The sequence below is a fragment of the Sebastes fasciatus genome, chromosome 1 (genome assembly GCF_043250625.1).
Source record: "Sebastes fasciatus isolate fSebFas1 chromosome 1, fSebFas1.pri, whole genome shotgun sequence".
Taxonomy (NCBI): domain Eukaryota; kingdom Metazoa; phylum Chordata; class Actinopteri; order Perciformes; family Sebastidae; genus Sebastes; species Sebastes fasciatus.
The window spans coordinates 11,672,167-11,700,079 of record NC_133795.1 but is presented as its reverse complement, the minus strand read 5'-3'; the positions used below and the strand labels follow the sequence as shown (position 1 = coordinate 11,700,079).

At 39.6% G+C, this 27,913-nt stretch overlaps 2 protein-coding genes across 2 annotated transcripts; both read left to right on the top strand.

The window, feature by feature from the left end:
* Nucleotides 1–145: 145 nt before the first annotated feature.
* Nucleotides 146–14,151, top strand: LOC141764267 (limbin-like). Its single transcript, XM_074629325.1, has 23 exons — nt 146–543; nt 1,183–1,252; nt 1,561–1,742; nt 2,138–2,194; nt 2,336–2,522; nt 2,631–2,731; nt 2,867–2,932; nt 3,050–3,184; nt 3,512–3,651; nt 4,112–4,436; nt 4,574–4,813; nt 5,060–5,235; nt 5,620–5,779; nt 5,873–6,049; nt 6,172–6,482; nt 6,930–7,104; nt 8,363–8,506; nt 8,720–8,947; nt 9,784–10,016; nt 10,106–10,193; nt 10,302–10,477; nt 13,257–13,358; nt 13,603–14,151. Exons 1-23 carry the CDS (start codon nt 454–456, stop codon nt 14,015–14,017), a joined length of 3,978 nt encoding a protein of 1,325 aa, XP_074485426.1. The 5' UTR covers nt 146–453; the 3' UTR covers nt 14,018–14,151.
* A 1,602-nt stretch (nt 14,152–15,753) lies between these two features.
* On the top strand, nt 15,754–18,400 carry LOC141764275 (cytokine-like protein 1). Its single transcript, XM_074629334.1, has 4 exons — nt 15,754–15,962; nt 16,063–16,107; nt 17,913–18,059; nt 18,156–18,400. The coding sequence occupies exons 1-4, from the start codon at nt 15,816–15,818 to the stop codon at nt 18,255–18,257; spliced, it is 441 nt and encodes a 146-aa protein (XP_074485435.1). The 5' UTR covers nt 15,754–15,815; the 3' UTR covers nt 18,258–18,400.
* The last annotated feature ends 9,513 nt before the right edge of the window (nt 18,401–27,913 follow it).

The window sequence follows — 27,913 nt, the reverse complement described above, 5'->3', positions numbered from 1 at the left end:
TATACTATATACTTAGACTATAAACTGTGTTACCTTCATCACAATGCTCAAATGTTTTGCGGTGTAGTTCATATGACGTTTTATTTTGAAAGCCGTAACCGGAAACACATCCATGTACTTCCTTATTAACGGTCCTTGAGGAGTTGCCCGTTCTTCTTCTTCCCAAAGTTTTGGAAAATGTTTCCGAAGTTGTGCAGCAACAAGAAGTTTTATGGACCTTGTGTTCGTGTATACCTCTTTGAAATGGCGTCCATAGTTTGTCCTGAGATAGTTTAACACAAGTAAGATGTTCTTGTTCGCCAGAAACGCTGCTACTAGTTGATGTTTCTCAGGAAAAAGCGGTGGAAATCTCCTGTTTTCATCGCTGATTTTAACAACAGTGGCATCATCCAGGAATGCAGCCAGCTAGATAGCTAGCTCTCCTCGGTGAGAGTGGCAACACCAAACTTACGAATGCTTCAAGCACACTTCACCGTGAAGAGGATAACGATATGGTTATTTATCTGGAGAATTCAAGTGTCGTGTTTGTGGGAGAAACAGGAGGTGAGTGGTCTAAAGGTGGACTTTAACATGTCAAGAATCCAGAATTGGTGTAACTTAAAGGTCCCATATCATGATCATTTGCAGGTTCATACTTGTATTTTGTGTTTCTACTAGAACATGTTTACATGCTTTAATGTTTAGAGAAACCCTTTATTTTCCTCATACTGTCTGCTTGAATATACCTGTATTCACCCTCATGTCAGAAACGCTCCGTTTTAGCACATGTCAATGGAATTTGCAATGGAATTGTGTTGCTAGGCAACAGTTTGGGTCCATGTTTACTTCCTGTCAGCTGATGTTATTTACTTACACTGTAACAGGTAATAAGCTGGGACACATTTAGAATGTTTACGTTAAAAATTGTGTCAAGGGTCTAAATATTGTATATTTGTGACATCACGAATGGGCAGAAATCCTGACAGCTTGTTTCAAATGCAGTGTTTCTGAACACGGGCTGTGTGTATTACCCTGTGGATTGAGTATTTCGATACTTTCACAGTATTTATATAGGACTTAAGCTTGCTTTATAATAAAAAAACACGAAAATCTCACTTTTTTATAATATGGGAACTTTAAGATTTGTTAATAAACACATAAATATGATATATACAATACTGAATACCCCTTTTCTATTGTCAGAGCCTCTCCAGTATCCATGTAACGCAGCATGACCCAGTACCAGCAGAGGAGATATTGCTTAGGATGGATGGTTTGTTCTTTTCTTTCAATTCTCATATCAACAATAAAACCGGCTGATTTCTGTGCAAACAGCAGATGAATGAACAATTGTACATATAAGTTTATGATAGATAAGTACTGTCTGTTTTTCCCCCCCATGCTATACACATTCACATGATGTAAAGTTAGAATTCCATAATAGTTTTAGATTGCAAATATATGACTAATACCGTATGCAAAAAAAATAGTATGTCTGCATATATGTAAGTATTTATTTATTTGATGTCAATTTCAGACTCTGTAAATGGCTTTTCAAACACCCTATATTTAACTTGACAGGTGCTGTGGAAATCAATGGGCCCGTGGTGTTGTCTGCAGAGCGCCCGCTCTCTTCTTCAGCTCCTGCTGGTCCATGGGGACACTCTCTTTACACGCCACTTACCTACATGACAAACATCTTCCACCCTCGGAACCGCAGAAGCACGCTCACCAGATACAACCCCAGTCTCATTCTGCCTCAGGTCAGTTGCTGCTTGTACACGGTGACTTTTCATGGAGTATGTAGATGTAGTATGCAATGCACCTTTTCATGTACGCGTTTTTTTATTGTCAAAATTTTATTGTGTAGTGTTTTGGTACTTTTGCACTGAACAAATCAGTTGTCAATCAGCCATTTCTTTCCACTCTTTCTATAGTTCTATAGATTGTTCTTATGTATTCCTCTTGGGTACTGGCTGTTTTAAATATAAGAATTTATGAAGTGCCACATACACATACACATACCACACAAATTGTCTTTATTACTTCATATTACATCCCATTCCCATACTTATTTAGAACATTACCCTACATGATTTAAAGAAGAATCATCGTGTAGGAAGAAACTAATTATACAGTGTGTTAAATGTTTCTGCAGGTTCAGATTGTGGCGCCTCCATCCGCATTTGGGGTCAAATTTCACAAGTGTGCACAGGTACGTCAACACAATTGTTTTGCATACAGCCCATTTATCTAAATGCATTTCATTCCAACATATTTTGCTGGACATGAACATGCTGAAGACCGTCCAGTGTTTCATACTCTTCCTGCTGCTCGATCATGTGGCCCCCACCAGGTGAAGCTGGACACTGATCCTCCTCAGCTGACATTCTTCCTGCTGGTTCACAACATGGGCCCATTGGGTGGCACCAACCTGTCTCAGGTGGCTATCCGGGACTCCATTTCTGGAATAGTACCCCTAAAATCTGAAGGCAGGGTGGTAGAAAGAGGCTACCAGACGTTTGCCATTGACTCACTGTCTGGTATGTCAATTTGTTTTGAAAGATGATACCGAACATGTCTGGTTTGATTTGAATTTTTTGTACACTGCATCCACAATAAATAGCATTATATTGATTTTCTTTCTTTAGCTGGATCCCAAGTTGTTGTCAACTATACCGCTCACATAAGGAGTCATAAGAGTGAAGTCCTGGACCTTCCAGCTTTTCTCACCTTCTCAAACGCCTCACAGGTATTTTTTTCTTCTGCTCTTTTAAACTTGAGCAATACTTTCTCTGTTGTGAATTTCACCATGTCAATATTTGCAGTATAATAAGAATATGTTCTGTTTCCTCTTACCCAGAGTATTGTTTTCTTGACTCCACAGAATGATGTCAGTATGTTTGGTCCATTAACAGCTAATCTAACTTTGAGGGTGAATTCCACCGACAGGGTAAGTTGTGAAAAGTTCCTTAACTGGACCTGCAGCCTCAAGCATTGCATGTTTTGTTCTTATACTGTACAAAATTGATTTGATGATAAGTCTGATGTTTCTGCTCGCCATTTTTAGATTTATCCTAACCACGGGGTCCATTTTGCTGGATTTGTCGCGGGCTTCTTTGTTACGTTGATCCTGCTGTCACTGGGGTTTCTGGCTGTGAACCTGATAGGACTCAGAACCAGGCTGAGCCTTCTTCAGCAAAGGGTATCTCAAATTCATATGTGTTTTGTTCTAGTTAAGTGTAAAGACAAACTGTTATTAAAACCTAATTCATTTGTTAATTACAAATGCTTGTCTATTAAAGATAATTTGGTATTTTTGTCCAAACAAATTATATACAGTATATGACAGTTTTGTTGACCAACCCTGTTTCAGCACTATTTCTTTTCTATTAACATACCTAATTTTGTAATTTTGAAGAACTGTTTTCTCAAATTAATCTCAGTATGTTTTGCTCATTGTTTTAGGTTTTATGATTTACTTCAGGTTTATATTAACACACTGTCTGTGCATATTTATTTCTTGCTTCAGAGAAACCGAGGTGATTCAGACCCAGAGTATGCAGACTGCAACATGAGTGAGACCGTAAAAGACGAGGCCGCATTTGAGGACAAGATGGTGGACACCATGGTGCTGGAGGATCCCCAGAACATGTACCAGGCTTTGGAGAAGTGAGTAGACGAGTCAAGAAGGGATTAAACATCTCTCTATAAGGCTTGATATCATTTAATGGAACAAAAATTATAAAAAAATGACTGCCAAGTAGAAGAAACTGGCAATGAAGACATTCACTGCTTGCAGAAGAAAATGTATTAATATATAAATGTTATGTAATAAACTGAAGTTGGGAGTTTTGATTTAATATAGTCAATTTATTTTGAGTCACAAGAACTTAATATTAATGCACTTCTGTGTTGACTTTAAAAAGCTGGTTGTTACCAGTTCACCCCAAATCAGTAATAATCATAACATCTAATATGGTGTGTTCTAATTTACAATTTTTATTGTCATAAATGTCTTTCATTATTATCACATCCACCAATGAATGTTATCGTTTTTTACAATACATCACACTAAAAATCCACAACGTACAGGTTTCCACTGCTTACTCTTCATTTTATCCCTGTAAAGCCTTGAAATGTCCACACTGCTGCACGCCACCAACAACCTTGAGGCCACCCGGATTCAGATCTACAAGGACGTGATGTCCTCCCTGCTGGGCGACCTGCGTTCCCGGGGCCAGGCCAGCGCCCAGGCCCAGCAGAGGCTTCTCAGTGTGCTCCACGGACAGATGCTGGGCATGGAGGGTCGGCTGAAGGAGGAGCGAGGGGCCCGCATGGCTGCTCTGGCTGGCCAGTGTAACCTTGAGACTCGGGAGGAAATGGAAGCAGAGCACCGCAGAGAAGCTGCTGAGAAGGCCCAGGCGGAGCTGCTCTGTCAACATGCAGACCAACAGGTGATAAAAAAAATCATTTGTTTCATTTGTTAGAGAAGTATTCATGTTTGTTTTTCCCTTGGATCTGAGAGAATCCTGTAATTTTATTGCTTTCATTACATACTGTCACTAAACTGTAAACCTCATTTTGTTACTAGGAGCTCCTCCACTGCAGTGTACTCCTGGAGAAGCTGCACAAGCTGAGCCAGAGTCAGCTCCAGCGCATCCTGTTGGTGCGACACGAAGAAGCCTCAGGGAAGGTCCAGAGGCAGATCATTGAGTGGCGCCGGGTGGAGCTGCACAAGATCTTCTCCGAAGAACTGGAGGAGGCCACCAGGATGGGCGAGTTGGAGAAGAGTACAGCCAAGAGTCTTCAGCACGATTACTTTGCCTGTCAAGTGAGCAACCAAACTTTACTTTCAAAGTTGTGACACATTAGAATTGACCATTTGAATGACATAATTATGTACTGTATGTATAATTTGAGCTTTAGACATGCAAAATTGACACCTGCAAGCAAAGCATGTAAAACAGCATTTGCCATTTATATATTTGCTTTATTCTTTTCCTCTTCTTTTCAGCTATCTGTATTTGTTGTAATGAGTACATGAAAATACATCATGATTGATCTCTTTTCTGACCAGGATCAGCTAGAGGAGATGCTGGACGTGGTCCTTGCCAACCAGCGCTATGTGCTCGCTGAACGCCATGCACAGAGGAAGTTCTTGGTTCACAGCCTTCACAGCCTCAACAGCCTGATTTCTGGCAGCTTCTCCAGCACCTCCAGCAATCTGGACAGCTGGTTCATTTACATCAGGAGGTCGGTGCCTATATGAGTTACCATGTGATGATCATTTCACATCTAGTTGCACTATTACACTACATCATAAATGTAGCCAAGTAAGCTTCTATTGCAGTATGAATGTACATTTTTAGAATTTAATCTGAAGTGCTTATATTTGTGTTATAAAATATATAATAGAAAATCTAGATTTGCAAAAAACACTGCAGAAAATGAAAATGAACACGCTTGCATTACAAGTTAAAAGAAGTATTGTCATGGCGTTTTACAGAAAATGTGTATATTATATCAGCCTTTGTTACCAGTTCAACCTTGTAGGCAGCTCTAAGCTTGCACAATATACAGTAAGTAGGCTGGACTGGAGTTGTGTTTTAACCTGGCATGCTTTCATCTCTCCACCAGAGGGAGCACTGTGCCTGCAGAGCAGATAGACCAGCTACAAGAGAAGGCCCAGAAGGAGCTGGTGATGGTGAGGCAGAGACTGGATGAGGCACTTAGCCAAGAGAGGAGAGCCATGCGCTGTGGACTGATTAAGAAGAGACGGGAGCTCATCTCTGACATGGTGAGGAGATCATGTGTATTTAGGGTCCAAACACAACACAAAACCTGTTCATCTCATTCTTTAACTATTATACCACTTTTAATCCTTCTCCAGCTGCGGGTCCACAAACAGAGACAGAAGGATCTGTCGGGTCTGTCCAAGGGTCTGGAGGGGAGGATAGATGTAGCTCAGCATCTGCATTGTTGGCAGAACTTACTGACAGCTCACAGTTTAGAGCTAGCTGAGCTCATCAACAACCTGGATGAGGAGGCTGCGGCCGACATCCGCAAGGTACCACTCTAACACTACACCATCAGGCACATTCATAACTTAGAAAGATACATAAAATCCCACACACGAACATCCCACTGAGCTTGATCGAGTTTGATTTACTCCCTCTACCTGTTCTGTAGGTGACCATGCGTGTGATCCAAGGTGCCATAACAGACGTCAAAGCCATCCAGCCTTCTGCGACCCAGGCCTTGCTAACACTCTTGCCTCCAGGGGCTCAACACTCCCTGCTGCAGGTGGAACCAGAGGCAGGACTAGGACAAGCGCAGGGACAAGGAGCGAGCGCTCTCCTGCAAGGCCAGGAAAGGTTGCACCATGAAGGCAAGGCAGCTTTACGCACCCTCAGCTGCACCAGGGAGGCTCTCAGGGAGGCCATGGAGAGAGAGCTGCAGGAGCAGAGGGGGCTCAGAGCGCACTGCAGAGCCTTCTTCAGGTCAGTGATATAACAACACTGGTCATTTCATTTCAAAGGAAAAATCTTTATGTGTGTGTTCCTGTTAGCTGTGGATTTTCTGGAAGAGGTAGATAGAGAATAAAGACAAAAATGAGCACTTTCTGGATGATTTTCTCAGATGGTGGTATTCTCTACAGAAAAAGCTATTAGATACCAGACTGCCTCCCCATAAGAACTTTTGTGGATTGAAAAATACATTGACAAACAATAATAACACCGTCCTAGATCAACGTTATTCCACATTTTTCAACCTAGGCCCTATTTTCCCATGTATTTGTATCTAAGTGACTAAAAGGGACAACAATTTTTGTCACTTAGACTCATTGGAAAATAGGATCCAAGTTGAAAAACACTAAAGTTATCCTTTACGTCTCATTGTGTTACCCCAGTGTGTTTATCTGTCTTCCTTTCCTCTTTCTGTCTCAGCTGTTTGTGTTCGTCCCAGTTGACTCTGTCTGAAGATGACCGGCTCAGAATGAAACTAGAGTTTCAGAAGTGTCTGTCCGTGATGGACCGCTGCCTGGTGCTGCCCCATGCCGTCTCCAGAACCAAACTCCACATCGCTCTGGCAGCTTGGAGAAAGGAGAGCGAGCAACAGATGGTGAACACATAATCACACATTACTGAATTTAGTCGTCACAGTATGCTCTTTATACCTCTGTGTGTAGGATTAGATCATTTCTGACTTTGGCTACTGCTAGTGTTATCTATTAAAAGGTCACAGTGGCAGACGGCAATGCAAACGACTACCTTGTTGCAATTTTTTTGCTGTACTATTTGGGTTGCCTGTTTTATAGCTTAGAAATAATGCTTTACCTCGCTTTTCTCACTAGTTTTAAAATATAATCATAGCAAGAGCTCATAGCATCCAATCTATTTGATCGAAAATGCAGGTGGAACTCTGAAATGTTTATGAAGTAATGAAAGGTCAAAATTATGATTGTTGGTCCTTTTGCAAAATGTTACGACCCAGCTCGCTAGGGGAAAGGGAAGCAACATAAAACCAGTTGGAATTGGTAAAATAAAGTTATTTTATTAAGAACTTTGTCACAAAACAAACAAAGGAGGCATTCTACAAAGGAAAAGAAAGAGCAGATGGATGCTGTTAAAATCAAATAAACAAATATTACCAAAAGTCGACTCTTTAAAATAAAGAGTTACTAATAAGTTATCTAAAGTAAACCAAAATACAACTAAAACCTCACTATTGAACTTACTGAAATCAAAACCAAAACAGTCAAAACAGCATCCCTGCACCTAGTGTTTCTAGACAGAGAGAAATAGTTTGTGGGGAATCAGTAATCAGCATTCAAAAACATTATAGGGAATATTAAATAAAGGGAACAAAAGAGACAGTGATCCAAACCACACATCATTGTATCAGTGTACTATGAGTGTAAACCAACGTGGTGGTGGGAACAAGCAGAAATCCCCCGTTTTAAACATCCACAGCCTGGCAATATGTATGTTTGTAGTATAATTAAGCGTTGGGGCTCAAATTGACAAGATAGAAATGTTTCTGGGATTCTTCCCTCTCTTGGGAGGGAAGTCTCTAAGCCCACTTCTTTTACTCTGTGCTAACTTATATGATGTGATTATAGTACAAAGCCCACATGTATTAAACTACAGCAGGATATAATGGTGCATTTAATGTTTTCTCAAATGAGTAAAAAATGGAGAATGGCGACCGCCAGTGCAAACCACACTGCGATCAGCCTCAATTGTGTGGCCGCTGGATGAGTGCACGTTCAGAAATAATAATGGGCTCCACAGAGTGGTTTCATTTCTAATCACAATCATCATAACAGCATGCTCGGAGTCATTTCCCAACCAACCTATGGATATTGTGGTTTTTACAGACAAATACGCAATCCAAGGGGAAAACCAGCGAGTCCCGACAGAAAACAGACACAGCTGATCTGCTGCTTTTCCAGAAAAGACTCGAGGACAGGATCCAACTGTTTGAGGAGGAGAAGGAGACGGAGAGCGGCGTCATGAACAAGGTAAACCTGTAAAATTACCTTTATTATAAGTCATTTTTACGTGCAGTAAGTTACTGAAAGGCAAGAAGTGTAGATGATGTCAAACCCTTAGCTCATTCAGTAGCAGAAGTCACATTCGTTGAAGTGAAGGACTATCTGTGTTAAAGTTCAATGACTACATTGCGACTGAGTTCACACGAGACAACTAAATTACATCCATCCTAATTTTGGCAGGTGATGGAGGAGATGTGTAGTGAGCGAGAGGATGACCTGCGCTCTCAGGGCGACAGTCTGGCGATGCAGATGGCTACCATCCACTACCAGAAGGCTGAGAGGAGGACTAAAGTGTTGGAGACCTCCAGAGCGATGCTCACTCAGCACAGCCTGCTCATTCAGCAGCTCAGAGAGAGAAAGATCCTGGAGAGACAAGACATGGCACAGAGTATACAGAGCCACTGCTTGGTAGGCAATGACACCAAGTTGACCCCTGTGTTGTGGCATTGCATGGTTGGAGGGCTGCTCATGGGCATATAATAAGGTTCAAACTAGGGCTGTCAATCGATTAAAATATTTAATCGCATGATTGTCCATAGTTAATCACAAATTAATCACACATTTTCTTTATCTGTTCAAAATATATTTATTATTGGAAATCAATTAACAGCATAAGACAATGACAAATATTGTCCAGAAACCCTCACAGGTACTGCATTTAGCATTAACAATATGTTCAAATCATAACATGGCAAACTCAAGCCCAACAGGCAACAACAGCTGTCAGTGTGCTGACTTGACTATGACTTCCCAAAACTGCATGTGATTATCATAAAGTGGGCATGTCTGTAAAGGGGAGACTCGTGGGTACCCATAGAACCTATTTTCATTCACATATCTTGAGGTCAGAGGTCAAGGGACCCCTTTGAAAATCACCATGCCAGTTTTTCCTTGCCAAAATTTAGCGCAAGTTTGTAGCGTTATTTATCCTCTTTCTCGACATGCTAGAATGACATGGTTGGTACCACTTGATCGTTCACTACTTTCATATGATGCAATATCTTCACTTTAGCCTTCAAACTGAGTCGCGACAACCTAAAAAATCGCAAGTTGTGTTAATGTGTTGAAGAAATTAGTGGCGTTTAAACAAATTTGCGTTGACGCGTTATCACGTTAACTTTTACAGCCCTAATTCAAACTAATGTGTAATTCTCCGAAAATTCTAATTTGCATTCTCCTGTTTCCTCTGAGACTCGTTAAACCTTGTAGACTTTCATTAGAGTGTAATCTGACTCTTGCCACAGGGCCTAGAGGAAGCAGAACAACAGCTTCAGAAGGAGAGGACAGAGCTGGACGGCATGCAAATGTCTCGGCCCAGAGTCGAGTCAAATCCAACACAGAGAGAGGACTCTGATGAGGGAGAGGAGGAGAGTGAGGAGGACAGACTGTTTCAGCTGCAGCAGGATTGCAGAATGACGTCCATCCTCCAGGAGGCACTCTACAAGAGCGATCAGGTCATCACGCTGTTGGCCGAGAGGTGAGCCGTCATGTCGGTGTTATCTCTTGAGTAATGAGGAATTTTGTGGTTGTTAAATTTTACAGTGTTGAAACTCTGGTGTTTTTCAGGTTGCAGGAAATGACTGGCAACAGCCAAGCCATGGAAGATTTAAAAGAGAAAATGGAGCTCAGGAGACTTTATGCAAACTGTGACCAGGTCAATGTTATATTCAACACAAAATACAAGGACATCCTCACTTCTGTGTGCATGCCAGAGGAAGTAGAGGGGAAAACTGTATTTAAGGCGGCTCTGTCTTCATCTCAGGATCTGGAGTTTGCTTCTCGGCTGGTGAAGCAGAGTCAAGTGTCTGCTGAGGTTCTCCTGGAGGCCCTGCGTCTCCTCCTCCCCACCCTGCCTGAAAGTGAACTCCTCTCCATAACTGACGCCCTCTGCCCCAAACAGCACCCTGTTTCATCATCCGCAGAACAGGAACACTCAGGGTAAGAAGGTTCAGGATCTGTCTACTGGTAAACATTGCTGTAGATGAGTTTTACACATCTGGTGTAGGGTCACATTAGGTGAATGTGTTTGACTCATGAGAGGTGATCATTATTGGCAGTAATAACACATATATATATTTTGATTTCTAATATATGTTTTTCTGTCTGAGTCTTTCTCTGTTTTTTTAAAAGCCCCGTGAGGCAGAAAGATTACTCATCAGCATACCAAATCTGTCTGGCTCTTCCAACTTGCAAAGTTTTTTGAGTTTGGTAACCAACTAATGTGCATAAGCCAACAAAAGCTTTTGTCATGCACTAGTCTCCTAGTCCATGTTATTTTCCTTTCCTCCCTTTTTAAATGGAAAAAATAATAAATTGAATATAGCGAAAACCTTTTTGCCCCGAGTACTCAGCCAGCGTCTCTGCGATTCAACTTCTGTGGTTTAAGAAAGTAGTTTTCTGAGTGAAGTCACTGATTCAATAAAAGCAGAGTTTTAGACACATCTGGCTGAAACAAACCCATCTCCAAGCATTGTCTTAAATTTAAATACTGTTTGAACACGATTCCACAAGCGTCCTTTTCCCCGAGCCAAGATTGGAGAGATAAACGATTATACTCATCATTTAATTTCCTGATACAGTGGAACACATCATGTCTGGCCCCCGCTGAGTTTGGATTACTTGACTGATGAATAATGTGTGGTGCATGAGGGACAGAGCTGTCTGGCCAAAGGACAAGGGAATGAAAATGGAACAATATGCAAGACATGTGTTTTTCTTTTCCCTTTCAGCTCTTGTTTCTGCTTTTTGTTTGCGAAATAGAGTTTACCCGTTCTTTACAACAGTTTTAAATCTTACTAATGTGAATTCAAGTAAACAGTAGGATGTGAAACTCCATTAAAAGAATATGTAGCTAACGTTTAATTGGAGAAAAAGAAGTTGAGTTTGTTGGATCTGACCAGCAAAGACTTATTGCCCGGATTGTTAATACTTTTCGATCTTTGATTGAATAAAACAGAAACTATTACGGTGTAACTCGGTAGACCCACTGACACAGGGGTAGGTGAAATGGCTGACAGGCAGATGAGAGATGATCCTGAGACACCGGGGAAAAGACTGTTAACGTCAAGCTAGAAAACAACACAAGTATTTGTTCTCTGAATTCACTCGAGAGGCCTGAGGCATGTGACTCCCACAGTAGTTGAGACAACGATCTGGCGAAGAGCCGGGGTTGATATACTGGAGAGCTGATGAGCTGATTGATGGCAGGTTTATTGGTAGAGCAGGAAGCCAGGGGAGTGAGCACAGTGGAAAATACTGGGCCTCAGCCGTGTCCGTGAAAGGAACAGAATGAAATGTCAGAGACAGCACTCATAATGCGTAAACAACAGTGGTGTAGTGGAGGTTATACACAGGTATACAGGGTGTGCCCACCTCTTTTGAAGTCTGATTGTATAGAAGTCTATGAGAAAGTTACCCTACTTTTCACTTGATTTATTACCTCAGTAAACATTGTAAACATGAGTTTATGGTCTCAATCGCTAGTTTCAAGTCTTCTTCAATACAGCATGATGTTCATTTAGTAAATTATGGTCCCATTTAGAGTCAAATAGACCATAAAGCAGGGGATGCTTTAGGGCGTGGCTACCTTTTGATTGACAGGTCGCTACAACTTTAACCCTTCCACAGTGTGTTTTCAGTTCATGAAAGTTAATTAGGACCTTTTTGGTCGCCTGAAAATGTCTTATTCAGCGCTCGGTTGTATTTAGCTTCACCCTCTCGTGTCACTTTTGGTTGCAAAAAAACAAGATGGTGACAGCCAAATTGCTGAACTCAAGGCTTCAAAATAGCAGTCCACAATCCAATGGGTGGCGTCACGGTGATTACGTCCACTTCTTATATACAGTCTATGGTAGTGCACCCACCTCATCAACGACCATTACACGCCTGGTAAACAACTCTATCAGAACACAAAATAAATTGTCAAAGAAAGTTGAAGCGAACAGAAAATGAACCTCTCACCTGCCTGGATCAAGCAGCTGTGTTTGAGAGAATGGTCTGTATTTTAACATTTATGTTTTGACCAAATACGCTCTCCCGTTCAAATGTCTGGCATAACTTGCTATAAATCACTGTTTTCAACCTCGTCCTGCTATTTTGGGCAGAAAAGTAAACCATCAATCTTTAGTTATCTCAAGAAAAACTTCCATCCACCGCCGTTCTTTGCCCTCCCGCTCCTTGGTGTCCTTCATCAGTTTGTCCTGGTACAGTATGTCACCTCCCAATTTGATCATTTACTGTACGCCCTCTAAAATGTGTAGGTAAGTGTGGTCAGAGCAGGTAATGTATGTAGCGTCTGTTCCATAGGTAATAAAACTCCAGTAACCTGTAAAACACCCTGAATGCTATGAAATGGCATCTATTAGCCCTACTGATAAAAATATACCTTTCCATTTTGCTTTTATGAACATTGTAATCAATTGACAGATACTGTACTTAATTTGTTTTTTAAAATGTCACAACTACTCTTCAATGTTTTGGAGGAATTCTGTAATATTAATTCTTCTAAAGAAAAACAGCCTTGTGTATTTATTAATTTGACAGGCCTAACATGCCGTACCCTACTACCTCCCTGTAAACCAATGAAAAGTTATTATAGCGTATCAGATAGCCAGGCGTCCCTGACCATTTTTTTTTTTTTAAATCAAAGCCCATCATTGTCTGCAGAGATCGTATCGCAGTCACCAGCTTTATAATATATCGATGACCTTTTGACCAGGTGTGCCGGTGGGCCGAACAGACTTCTTCCTGTCAAACTGAGAGAAGACGTGGTGCATAAAAATATGCCAAATATGCCGAGCTGCACTGTGGAGAGAGAGAGGTGAGTTCAACACATTTCTGTGTTTTGCTACAGGCTGCTTTATGAAGACTTCATGTTACGCTTGTATCAAAAGTAATTTGTAGTTGTTCGGTGATCAGCAACGTCACAGACAAATCCTTTTATTGATGTGTAAAATGCCTTTTGTCAGTTACATGGCTGGGCTGCAGCGACCACATGCATGAGGTAAGCAGTTTAACACTCCAATCCCACTAACAACTGCTTCTTTGTCCTCAAAATCTCACAGACTCCAAGAAAAGAGGCAAACATTGATGGAAAAACTGCTCCCCAGATCCCGTCTCCTGGCTCCAAGAGATGTTGCACCACCGCTGGTTGAAAAGAAAAGAAAGGAGGACAATAAAGCCCAACGGCCTATTTATAAATCTACCGTGACTGAAAACACAGTTGCACAGCAGCACAGTGACAATGCAAAGGAAAGGGTTGTGGACACAGTAAATGAAGCATTACACAGCACAGTGGAAGAATACATGATGGCAGCCTCTGGCAGCACTCTGCTGGGCGTCGCTTCTTCCGGAGAGAGGTTGTTTGTGTTCAGGGATCCACCTGAGTCATGTGGCGGTGGGGGTGCTCCTAAAAGAAAACGGAAAAAGAACTTTCTTAATCTGAAGAAAGGCTCAGTGGCTCCAACAAACCTACCTTGAGACTTACAAACAGTTTCTTTTGCAAGGTTTTTTATGACGAATGGTACTTTATCATATATATAGACCAATAGTTTTGCTGTTGCATGGTGGCCGTACAAAGATGGTTGATCTTTTAAATGGTGCGAAAAGTCCTGTAAAGTACAGACTTATATTGTCTTAAAAGATTACACTTAACAAATGTGTTTTGGGGAAGAGAATAGAGATGCACTGATCCAACTTTTTCAGTACCGATACCTGGGCTTTGGGTATGAGCCGATACTGAGTACCAATCTGATACGTAAGGGATAATGTACAGCACGTCATTGTTGTGAAATAAACCCCGACAAATCTTGGTTTATTTCACAACAATGACCGGCTAGCTATATATTATCCCGCTTATTACACAGTTACTTAAGAAATCAATTTCTTTTTTTTTTACTTTTTATTTTAAACACAAACAAACAAACAAACAACAATACAATGATACAATAATGTTACAAGACTGGTCCATGAAAGAGAAAGAAGAAAGAATAATAATAAATTAGTTTAAAAAAAAGATAAAGCATAAATAAAATTGAGGCACTGCACTTATATAGAAGAAAGTGTGGTGAAATTAAATGATGAATGAAGTCAATAATTGTATAAATCAAAAGATTTTACACAAAAATGATCCGCCAGAGTCCAACATCAGAACTGCGTCCATAGCAACGGTCTGTTATAAAGAAATATAAGACCGTAGATCACTGTGATTGACCAATCAGAATCAAGTATTCAACAAAACCATGTAATACCAGTGTTTAATTAATCAGCTGTATGCTTCACTGTGTGGAAGTGACTGGGATCATTCTGTTATGTGTAAGGCAACATCAGGCAAATAAATACATAGATAATACATTTATTGAATTTATTAGTAAAATAATCAATTGTACACCTGCAACTTGGTAAAAAGATCTTCAAAATGATCAGGAATTACATTTCAAGTGTGAATATTTTAATGCAGCAACAAATTGGTTAAAAACCTAAACAGGAATTAAAGTTGCAGTATATAATGTATATAGTACATAGAATTGAATTGAATAGATCGGCCCCATTGTCCCTAATATCCGATCCATCTATGTGAGCCAGTATCTATCCGATATCGGATCATCCCTAGAAGAGAACAGATAAAAACCCCTTCCTGTAGTATTAGTGTGTACTACACTAGTATTATTATTCATGTTCAAAACTCCAGATATTAGACAAGTTACTGAGGTTTTGTGGCTTGATGTCAGGATTGTATACCTCTAAACTCGAGTACTATTGTACTTTAAATGTATCCAAGTTTTTTCATGTGCAGTTGTGTACAGTTTAAATTCATTTTTGTAAAATAAACACTTCTATGTTCCCTTGATCAACCTCATTACAGCAAATCAGTCCCCTGAATTTTGCCTTTCTTGTTTTGACATGTCCAGTGAATGATGATCCCCATTGCTCATTAATAATATCCTGATTTTAGGAGTTTAAATACACAAAATTGAAAGAGGAAAAGTTGTGAAATGTTTGGTTGTGTTGTCAGCCAGAGAGGCTCAGTCGTCTCTGGTATTTGGAGAGTGCATGAACAGTGTTTGCTCTCCAAAACACAGCAGCAGCAGCAGACCCACAATGTTTTCCTCAGCCTCCCTACGCCTCCACGTCATCGTCCATCCTTTTTTTTCCACCTACCACTCCATCCTTAAAACTGCCCCAAGTCCTCCTCCTTACTATTTAAACCCGTGTTGACTGTAGCAGCTGAAATCAATCCTTCCTGAGCAGCAGCAGCAGCATCAGTGTGTTATCCAACATGAAGCTGGGACTCTTCACTCTTGTGTGTCTCTTCAGCTGTGTGTGGCTGACTGAGAGCGCTCCTCCGACCTGCTACTCCAGAGCTCTCGGCCTCAGCAATGAAGTCATGACTCTGCTGGATAAAATCCACACCTACCACCGCACGGTAAGAGCTTTCACCTCTATACGCATTGTCATATTTCTGCAGATGTAAACTGGTATACTCTGTGTTATGTATTCTAACTATCATGTTTGTTGGGTTGCAGAAAAAGTGCGCTGAGATTCTACCACCGATGTTCCTTGATGTGCATGTAAGTTGTAAACAATGGGGGTATTAATGCATATGATGTGGGGACTCAGGGGTGCTGAAAGGGGTTCCCAGAAAATAGGAAATATTTGCATGTCACTTTTTTCTACTAACAACCACCTTTCCCCCCACTGAAAGCATTTACAGTCATTCCAGAGGAGTTAATTTAATAAAAAATCAACAAGTTGACAAAATCCCTGTTAGATGAGAACTGTAGCTTTCACTCTCACCATGATCATGAAGCTAATTCAATGAAAAGATAATCAAACCAATGCAACTATGTGACAAAATATTACCGAATATGGATCCATGGACTGTAATTTGTATGTTTAAGGATTTATGAGACTATTTGAGTACTCTACATTCCAAAAAGTTTAAATACTGTAGAAACTGTTCTGCAAAAACAACGTACTTGCAACAACAACAACCACCACCACCACCACCTTTCCCCCCACTGGTTACAGTCATTTACTGTGTAGACATGTCATTGATGTTGTCTTTTTCATTCTGTTTTTATGTGAACTCTGGCTGCAAAACAAATTTCCCAGACATTTCAAAAAGTGTAAATACTGTTGTGCAAAAACAACATACTTGCAAAACAACCACCTTTCCCCCAGTCATTGCAATCAGATATTAAGAGCTAAGGGACTTGATTTAATACAAAATCAACAAGTTGACAAAACCCCAGTTAGACGAGAGATGTAGCTTTCATTCTCACCATGCACATTAAGCTAAATCAATGCAAAAATAATGAAACCAATGCAAATCAGTGTGTACTGTGGGACAAAATCTTACCTAATATGGAGCAATGTTCTGTTATTTGTATGTTTAAGGGTTTATGAGATTATTTGATTACTCTACATTCCAAAAACTGTAAAAACTGTTGTGCAAAAACAACATACTTGCACAACAACCACTTTCCCCCCACTGATTCCAGTCATTCCAGTCAGATATTAAGAGATAAGGGAGTTGATTTAATACAAAATCAACAAGTTGACAAAATCCAGTTAGCCGAGAGCTGTAGCTTTCACTCTCACCATGCACATTAAGCTAATTCAATGCAAAAATAACCAAACCAATGCAAATCAGTGTGCACTGTGGGACAAAACCCTACCTGGTATGGATCCATGTCCTGTTATTTGTATGTTTAAGGGTTTATGAGACTATCTGAGTACTCTACACTCCAAAAAAGTTTAAATACTGTAGAAACTGTTCTGCAAAAACAACACTTGCAACAACCACCTTTCCCCCTGGTTACAGTCATTTATGACGTGAAAGTGTTGATGTTGATGTTGTCTTTTTCATTCTGTATTTATGTGAACCCTGGCTGCAAAACAAATTTCCCCTCATGGGACAATAAAGATAACTTATCTAGGGTTGTCCCGAATACTATTTTCTGGACTTCGAAGCTTCAGTGAGAAATATTCGAAGCTTCGTGGAGCGGCGCAGCGCGGCAGGTTGATCTCCAACCATATCTGTCATAGAATAACTAATAATAATTAATGTTGAATATGAATAATGAATAATGTTGTGGGATTATTCCTCATTTCATGGGCTATTTTGGTATTTATACATTATTATTGCATACTTATATATAAAAAATTCAAAAACAATTTCAAACGAAACAATCGAATAGTGATTTGGAGGTCAAATACTACGGCAACGGTCGAAGCTTCAAAGCTTCGAAGCATTCGGGTCAGCCCTAAACATAACCTAATTTATAAGAAATTGAGAATAATTCACTAAAAGATTTGTGAATAGTTTAAGACGACACTGTTCATTTTAAAAATATCTGTTTTATCTTTCTAGAACTCATGCGTCACAATCAAGCTGCGTGACTTTCTCTACGTGGTGCTGAACCATCCTAACCAGCAATGCAGGACGCTTCCCAGAATGGTGCTGCTGAAACGCAAAATCGAGAACTTGTACAACATCATCTCCAGGATCTGTTTTCGGGTAAGAGCATCTAAAACGCCCTGCAGTGTGTTTGACCTTCACATTCTTGTTTTCAGGCTCAAGTTCCTTGACCGCGTGTCTTTGTCCCGTTGGCAGGACCTGGTGTTTTTCACAGACGACTGTGAGGCTATCGACACTGGACACATCAAGCCTTACTATGCAGAGGACAGGCTGCAGCTCCTGCAGGAGGAGAGATGAGCAACACAGACCTACATTGGTTGGTTTGTTACATACATGAAAATAACATCAGCAGAAATCTGTAGAATGGTAACACATGCACAATACATACCACACAGCCTGATGCATCATTAACATTACACACAGTGCTGTTTCATGTCGTACCTAGTTGGCTCTAGCTGCAGACTCATGTTAGGGGACATGTGTGGCTGCATTCCAGCAAGGAGTGCAGAACTTTTCCACAGGAAATTTGCTGAATGCCAACCATGGCGATGAAAAACCTTGAAATAACAAAGCAATAAGAGATGCTTGTGAGCTGGGCTTAACCGCTGCTTACTTACCAGGGCTGATCAAAGGTTCATGTGTCATTAAGAGAAATATGCTGCGTTGCCATAACCCCTGGTCTCACTAACGGGTCTTAAAGGAGCACTATGCAGCATTTTGTAAACATTTGAAGAGCTGAACATGGTGGTTGTAAATGTTACGTAAGAAATAGATGTCCCAAGCATTGCTTTCTCACACAAGAGTACGCTCCTTTAGCATTTCCTCACTTAGAAAGTGTATTTTTTTTGCTTTTGTTTTATTCCAACGGCAGTGCTACTGCTTGTGCTGAAGCTGAACGAAATAAATATGTTCTTGGCCTTCAAGCCTATAAAAACAAGAGAACCCTCACAGTCATATTAGACATATTAGACACTTGCCTGTTTTTATGTACACACATTATCTCTCACATTATGTAATAAAACTTCTCTTTATGTATCAGCTTTTACTTGTTTTATTCTCTGAAGTCATTTCCAAAATGTCTGCTAGTTGATTCTGGGAAACCACTGAGACAAAACTGGCCCCGTGTCCAGTCTGTGAATCAGCATGATGTCCTTTCTTATATTTTTCTACATGAGGGAGGACTGATGCTCTAATTTTCACTCAGCGTGGGACAATAACTGATGCGTTTTATTTTTATTGAGACAATATGAAGTTTTGTCAAAGAACAAAAGTATTTTCCCTCTGCAAAGCAAAATAAAATGGTTGTTGTGTTTTGAAAATGTGATTTATGAACTGTAAGTGAAGCGATGTGGTTTTTACACAAACCACAATCCCCGCTCCCACAAATAATGGTGCTGTTTCCATTATTTTGATAACAGTGTTAAGACATGTTGAGTTTGTGAACAAGTCTGCCTCTCTGGTTTAATGTTTGGCCTCTGCTGCCCTCTGCTGTCCAGACTGTATGATCTTCATCCAGAAAGGCAGTTTCTCAGTGTATTTTATACAGATATTCTATGATTTGGGGACCATTTGTAACAAAATTTGCTCTTTCCTGTCACAGGCTGAGATATTTTACTTGATATGTGCAGCATTTTGCTTAACCCTGAATTTAATCTATGTTTTGAATGCATCTGGTTATACGAGGCCATGATGTTATAGAGTTAAAGGTGCTCTATATGATAGCCAGAGCATTAATATAGCATCAAAAAACTATTTGCTATGTAAAGATATGGTTGAGTAATGTCTACTTGAGCAGAGATTGAAGTCACTCCACCTCTGTGTGTGTTGTAATCCAAGCTTCTCCTCGCTTCGTTGACATCGCCGGGCCGGCCGTGTGTGCTTTTAGTGTATGTGAGCGTGCCCCACTGGCTAGCTCACGGCCGCCGCTCTGCACTGCTCTCATACGGCGGTTATGCCGTCCCAACCAGTGGGCAACTCCGGGGCCTGAAAAGTGAAGCCAATGTAGAAGTGCCTTAAACTTGCATTCTTTCTAACAGCCAGCAGGGGGCGACTCCTCTGGTTGCAAAAAGAAGACTGATTGTATAGTTGTCTATGAAAAAATTACCCTACTTCTCACTTGATTTATTACCTCAGTAAACATTGTAAACATAAGGTTATGGTCTCTATCACTAGTTTCAAGTCTTCTTCAATACAACATGATGTTCATTTAGTAAATTATGGTCCCATTTAGAGTCAAATAGACCATAAAGCAGGGTATGCTTTAGGGCGTGGCTACCTTGTGATTGACAGGTCACTACCACAGCGGTGTTCAGTCTGAGTTGGCCCTGTTTTCATATTAGAACTTTAACCCTTTCACAGTGTGTTTTCAGTTCATGAAAGTTAATTTGAACATTTTGGTCACCTATAAATGTCTTGTTCAGTGTTCGGTGGTACTTAGCTCCACCCTCTCATGTCACTTCTGCATGGTTGCAAAAAACAACATGGCAACGGCCAAAAATCAAGATGGGGACGGCCAAAATGCTGAACTCGAGGCTTCAAAACAGCAGTCCAGAAACCAATGAGTGACGTCACGGTGACTACATCCACTTCTTTTATACGGCCTATGGTCTCGCCTGACGTCGTGGTCGCAGAAGCCGGTTCTAACCCAGGTTAACACTGTTAGCTCTGTCACCAGTGTTGCCTTTGTTTTCACTGTTAGCACCGTATGAGCCGCTGACTCAGCTGTTGCCATGTTGAGAGCCATGCAGAGGCAATAGAAATGCTCCAAATTTTGCATTTAGCACCTTTAAGTGTAGTACAGTTCACTAGACTAAAACTAGCCAGAGACTAGTCTGCCTCGGGTTGGCCCTAACTGTCAAAGGCCCGTGAACACCAGCCTCACTGGCTCTGTAAATAATCCATCCTTTCCATAGAAGCCACCGGTTTCCACTCATGTCAGCACAGTGCCAAGATACATGCATGAAAACTAATTGTAGAGACTTGAATTTACTTGTGATAGGTAATCTATCCCCGTGAACATTCAGACAGCTTTTCTTTTCGTCAAATGAGGCCTACGTTATTGTTAGCAATGCTGTGCGTTGTTGCCAGCAGGGACTTGTTTGACACCTCTCCCTGTTGGTCCATTGAAAGACTCTCTGACAGGACTTGGCTGCCAAGCAGAAATATATTTAATGAAAGAAATAATCTCATTCACAATGTTTGTGTTCATGAATGATTTGTCTTTTGAATTTGCAGGAGGGCTGGAAAACTGCTGTCAGTCGAGCTACGCTGTTCCTGGATCAGGCCCATCAGGCAGGACTCTCAACGAATATTCTAAATTCAATATATATTTGAGTAAATAAAAACGGATATTCGAATATGAAAATTGTTATTCGATTGTGGGGGGAAAAAAAGCATCATTACTGCGGCTGTTTGCCTTGCGTGCACTGAATGCACCACATGAAGGGAGACACACAACGTCACTTTCATTAACTGAGAATGAAATGTTACGTAAGGTAAAGCTGAGCAAGGAATAAATCAACAACAGAAAAAACACATGTTATATATTGATATGATATGTACTGGAAATTCCATACAATATAGCCAACAGCAAGTACACTCCCAGGTGATCTCCCTCCAGCCAGCTGCCACCTTATTTAGGTTTTTGTAGTGAAATGAAGAGGTATCGTATAGATAACTCCTCATTTCAACTTCATGCAGTGCTGCATCGCTGGTGGCAAGTTAGGAGACGGTGTCATTGACATAATGTGCAAAAATAGATATTCGAGTAGTTCGAACCTGTGTGTTTTTTTAGAACAAATATTCAAACATAATTTTTGGCCAATTTTGACAGCTGTAGTCCCCAAGCAAAGGTCATCCATTTACTGTTGTCAATACTGCATGTTGAAGGTTCATCCTCAGAGGCAGTTTGGCAGTGCCTTCATCTGTCACAAGGTGGTGCTGGTTGTCGTAGTTCCATATTGCCACAGCACATGAGGATGACTTTCCATCATTTTATGCTGCTGAACATAGACTATATAAAGGTTTGTTTATTTCACTGACAGTAATTATTCAAATGTTATCTCTAGATGTAATTTGATAACAGAGATGCAGCAATGAAATCTGTCAAAACAGAGTCAAATCTGCAGCCATTATGTGAAAAAGGTCCAAACTATTTCCTGCTGTGATGAGAACTAATTAACAAAGTAAGAGGTCAAAAATAGATTGCATTGATAAGCGAAGGACACATGGATTCACAATGATGTTCAAATGTGTTGCAGAATTTGAATCAGCAAACAGAGGTGTACCACTTAGAATGTCTAATAGCACCATATCTTATTGTTGTAATATCATTTGATCATTCTTTAAGGGACTAAAAAACACTCACAGCTCCATCAGTCCCATGCAGGATTTGTTTTTAAATCTACAACACATAGCCTGCTACAGTAATCATTTCATAATCATTTAACAGCCTGCAGTTCAATTTGAGACATGTTGCAATAAGCATGTTTTTCTGTGCCAAGAATCAAGTCGTTGCACTTCTGAACTACAAAAACGAGAACGTTAGTCAGCAGCATGTGGCTTGTTAAGAAATCATCTTAATGGCTGTGCTTATTGATCGTCATTAGAAGGCTGCAGATTCCACATTATTTTCTATCATTAAGGCAAAACGAGAGCAGAACATTTAAACCGCATGCGGCCTGCAGGTAATTTAACAATTTAATGTTCTGTGACACTGCACCAAAAATGTTAAATGCTGCACAATAAAAAACAAAACAACAACAGCCGAAGGGTGACAGTAATCATTCTCAATTACCTTGTAAAGGACAGATCAGAAACCTATTTTACATTAAAGCTTCGGTTTCAGGCAATTTTCCATTACAATTAGCACTTTTATTGCATCTTAAAAGAAATGCTGCCTCATTAGTCCACATAAGAAAATGTTTCCCCCCTCAATTTCCAATAGATGATTGGCACACTCCACATTATTATTGTAATTACGCTGCTCAGTAAATCTGGTTGGTGTTCAAAACTCTCACATATTCGAGCAAAGCTTCCCCTTCTGTCAACCGTAAATGTTCCTTATAAACACACAAACTGTTCCATTGATTTGCACGTTGAAGTAATTATTCAATGAAGGTTCACTGGAGGACTTGTGATAGCAGAGGGAGGTGAATAAGTTCACAAAGATGAAAACAGATATTAACAGTTAAAATCGTTCATTGGGAGATTAATCTATATATCAGGAGTTAATAACTGCAGCCATGTACATTTACTCAAGTACTGTTCTTAAGTACAATTTAAGGTACTTTTACTTTGCTCGAGTATTTCCATTTTCAGCTACTTTCTAATTCCACTCCACTACATTTATCAGACAGCTTTCTGACAAATTCAGATTTTACAAACAAAACAATAAAATAAAATAGTTCAAATCTGCTCAACCTCCACCGACTGTCACATTAAAATACTCCTTACATGTTAAAGCATCAGAAATAATATTCCAATAATATGATATATAATAATGTTAACTCTCTGAAAGGGACAATTCTGCCCAACAAGTACTTTTGTTTGAATACTTTAAGTATATTGTGACGCTAATACTTTTGTAGGCTACTTTTACTTAAACCTGCAGTAGGAAGAAAGTTTTTAGCATCATTGAGCAAAAATTCCAAAATAACCTTTCAGCATATTATAATTCAAGCGCTCTGAGAGAAAACTAGACTTCTGCACCTCCTCATGGCTCTGTTTTCAGGCTTTAAAAATCTAGTCCGTGACGGGAGACTTTGGCCAATAACAGGTCATTTGAGAGACAGAGAGCGTTACTATTGGCTGTGCTCCGGCTGGTGGGCGGTGCTTGGTACTTCCTCAACTGATCTCAACATGGCTGACAGGTCACAAACTTTCTCATTTTACAGCTAAACAGTACACTACAAGATGTTTCTGAAAACATTTGAGGTGAGAAATATGCATTACAGTAACATAATACTGATTCATATTTGATCAGCGCTGCCTAGTTTGATCGTTTGATCGGAGTTTGTGAGTGATTGACAGCTGCTCAGAGACGGCAGACTCCAGCTTGGCTCTGATTGGTTGTTTTCTTCCGGTCTGTGAAATCTTGTAGATGCCATCAGGAGCACCAGAGGACACATAGTCACATGATTTTTTTCAGATTACATGTCTCATGCACTACTGTCAGGATATAGTGACCGATTTAAATCATATTTGCTCCATTTCTACCCATTTTAGCTTTAAGTAACATATTAAATGCAGGACTTTTACTTGTAACAGAATATTTCTACGGTGTAGTATCAGTAATTTTACTTAAGTAAATTATGAGAGTACTTCTTCTATTACTAAATGCAGCCTATAGTGTAATATTAGTGGCCAAAGTCTGAACCAAAAACCTCTCAATGCCTGTGTGCCAATACACCACTGTCCTCTAGTGGACACTGCTGACCATACAAGCACAAAGTGGAGAGGCTTCTATCTGTTCATTGATGAGTCAGTTTAAACTCTAGGCTCTGCTTGGAGGCAACAGTTATATCACCAGATAATAAGAGAATAACTCAAGCTGATGAACAGATCAAGTAAAATAAGTAGTGATAAATCGTATAAGCAAAGTGTATTATTTGTTTGATATTGTTATTCGCTTCACTATATAGGCCTGTTGGGTCCATGCCATCATAATGTGGCCTATTTATATATTTCCTTTAATTTTTACTGTAAGACAATCTGACTTCATGGTGAGCTTATTGCATTACATTGTTTAATATGCCATCGCTCTAATATTTCTGCATATTCCCTATATGAGAACATCTGGATTTCTACAGGAGATCGACTTTATAGGTCTTTTTTTATATAAAGGCAGCCGTAATAAATTGGTGATGATGTATATCTCTGCTGGTAACTGAACATTGATTTATAACATCCATGCTACATTATTAATAGTATTTATAGCATGTGGCTCTGATTGACTGAGACGTGGCTGTGCGTTCAAGTGTATAAGGTCTGCTCCAGTTAAATCAGGCTATTATTTATATTTTGAATTGAACTATTCACCGTTTTCCTGAGCCAAGGTCTTCACTTATATCTGTTACTCAGAGTTAACATGATGTGAAAACAGATGAAATTTTGTTTTGTATTATTTAATTGAACATTTGCATTTTACCTTTTTTTCCCCCACATTTACATTTTCACAACAAGGACACAACTAAATTATTTTATTTATTATTTAATAAAAATTAAATAATCTCATCATGAGGCCACTGAACGTGAAATCCCAACATCTAAAAAATGTTCAGATTTAGAGGTCGTTTTCATCATATTTTTAATTACTTATTTATTATACAACGTATTTAATTACTTTTGCCTCGAATATTTTTAAAAACAATTATTATTGCTCTGGTTTATTCACTCACAAATGCCTGGAAAGGTTTTAAATAAAACGCCCAAAGCCAACAAGTACTGTATAGGCCTATACTCAAATGAGATATAATGTTGTTGTAATGTGAATTAATTTATTCTTGGTGCATGGAAACAACTTTTATTTTTAGTAGGGTAATTTTTAGTTTGTTGTTTAAGTAATTTCAAACTTATTTATGGAAACGAAAAGAGCCTTTTTATGTCACTCCGACTCTGAACAGAAGGTGGTGGTGTGGTATCTGAAACAAACAGAGAAAGTAACTTCTGCTTTAATATTTCATGGATTTTTGGCTTGACAGTAGTGTAAGGTCAATATTTCCCCGCATTTCAAATATATAACGGACATTTTTGTATTTTTTAACATAGATATGTCCTTTTATAAAAGGTTTGACTCACTAATGGCAACACTATGTCTAATATTTGGGATAAAATTAACCTTGCTTTGCAACTAGCAACAGCCAGGCCAACGTATATATATTAGCATATTATTTATTACAATAAAAGTCACATAAAATGTGCAGACCTTTTATTGCTCATAAGCCAATTGACGCTTAAAAAAGCTACTTTGTGAAAAAACAATTATTATTATTATAATACATTTCTAATAGCAACTTCATTGAATTAACTCTCGTGTCAAATCATTGTATTTAGGATATAGTTAAAACAAAATGCTACTTCACTTAGAATAAAGCTTCTATAAAGATAAATTGTGTACATATATGTTAGTAAATATACATGTAGATTCCATTCATAAGTGAAGCACTCTGCAGTTTTAACAGAAAAAAACCTTTTTTTTTGTAATTTTCATCTGGCTAAATATGTTACAATAAAAGTGTTTCTTAAGACTATTTCTTAAAGATAATTAAGAAATATTTTGCTATACACTTTTCTTCAATAACTCAGTTTATGTGTTGGGGAATGAACTGCGTAAAGGTCAAAGGTCTATTAAACATCCACTCACATCATTTCTCCGAGCTGTATAGGCGACTCTCTAATAACCCATTTTCCCTTTTCTTTTGGGGATCAAGGGGTTTTACTAGAGAGTCAAACAGCCTCCTGTGATCTTCTGGATGATATAAACAAGTGAGTTTTGTTTTCTGCTGCAGCTCCTGGCAAAGATTGAAGAGCCGAGGCTCAAAGAGAATGAAAGAGTTGAAAGAATGGACGGATCCCCCTTTGGGCTCTTTTGTGTCAAGTTTCTCTTCTTTTTCAGACGGAGCGTCCATCCGTGTGATTTAAACGCATTGTCTGGGATTATGTATTAATTCATGCCTCATGGGTATAATGGAGGGAGGAAAAATACAATACATAACCAAATAAATAAATAAAAAATCCACCATGAATTAAAGTAAACTCTAAGATATTTTTATACTAAAAGACGTTATAGAATTGAGTGTGAGTTAAAAAAATGTGTGTAAAAATAATAAATCCGGACTATAATTATGCTCTAGTGTAGTTCAGGACAGCAGCTTGTCAAATCAGTGCACACAGAGGAGAAGTGTTGCCCGTCCCAGTCCCCCGTTGACATTTTAGGAATGATAAAAGTTCCGCCTTGCCTGGAGCTACAGCCTCACTGGAGCCGGCCTCCGTCTGCGGCAGATTGCCTTTGCTCATTACAGCAATTATTTTACTCCAATTTAACCCCTTGCATTGCATGAATGGCAGAGAACTCCAGAGAAAGCCTTTAAAAAAAACTGCTGCAGAGTGGCCTGTAATTGTCTCCCTTTCTGATCCCATGTTTTGTCATTTAAAGTCTTGAAAATGACTCCCATCAGAAGGATGAATTCTTTATGTAGTAATGTTTAGTACACCAACACCCCCCTCTCCATAATGGGGGTGTCACCTGGCTCATTTTACACCCTAAACACCCCATAATGACACTCTCTAGTGGGATTGTTTACAAGCAATTTTAGCCCCGAGAGGCAATCTGCAATATTTATCGGTGTGTTTTGAAGTCAGCACACAACTGAGTGTCCCCCCCACACACACACACACCAACATCACCCCCCCTCCACCCCCCACATCTCCACCCACTAAATTCTTCTGGCGCCAACAAAATCTAGGTTAGTTGTTTCAAAGCAATAGGCAACAGCTGTAGCAATACATTCCTCCAAATAATATGTGACAATTTTTTTAAATGCACGCTGCACACACCAGAAACTGCAAGTATGTGCACATAAAAGAGTGGACATTATACTGTCAATATTGTTATGGAGTGGGTCACATAAAGCCTTTAGACTTCACCATGACACTCCAAAAAGCATCATATTTAAATCATGCTTATCAATATTACTATTTTTTTTAACACAGTTTAACAGCCTTGTTTATAACCATCCCTTCTACTTTTTTCCCATATCTAAACGTGTTTGTCTCAAGATGTCCAGTAAGTTACAACACTCACAACGGGCCCAAACTTCATCCTAAAAATAGATAAATAATTGTAAAATATTACCTGAAGTTGCCATTAAAAATTCGAAAATGTTATTTTCAAGCACAGATTCTCTATGAAACAGGCACAATGCGTCAAGGTTCAGTCAAAACCAACAACTGCG

What these genes read in the sequence shown, in the direction of transcription:
- LOC141764267 (XM_074629325.1), top strand. Translation starts at nt 454, where the DNA reads ATGCTTCAAGCACACTTCACCGTGAAGAGGATAACGATATGGTTATTT. An exon ending in ATGTACCAGGCTTTGGAGAA is followed by an intron (nt 3,652 to 4,111) that starts GTGAGTAGACGA and finishes ATCCCTGTAAAG; the next exon opens with CCTTGAAATGTCCACACTGC. An exon ending in ACGATTACTTTGCCTGTCAA is followed by an intron (nt 4,814 to 5,059) that starts GTGAGCAACCAA and finishes TTTTCTGACCAG; the next exon opens with GATCAGCTAGAGGAGATGCT.
- LOC141764275 (XM_074629334.1), top strand. Translation starts at nt 15,816, where the DNA reads ATGAAGCTGGGACTCTTCACTCTTGTGTGTCTCTTCAGCTGTGTGTGG. An exon ending in TCCACACCTACCACCGCACG is followed by an intron (nt 15,963 to 16,062) that starts GTAAGAGCTTTC and finishes GTTGGGTTGCAG; the next exon opens with AAAAAGTGCGCTGAGATTCT. An exon ending in CGATGTTCCTTGATGTGCAT is followed by an intron (nt 16,108 to 17,912) that starts GTAAGTTGTAAA and finishes TTATCTTTCTAG; the next exon opens with AACTCATGCGTCACAATCAA.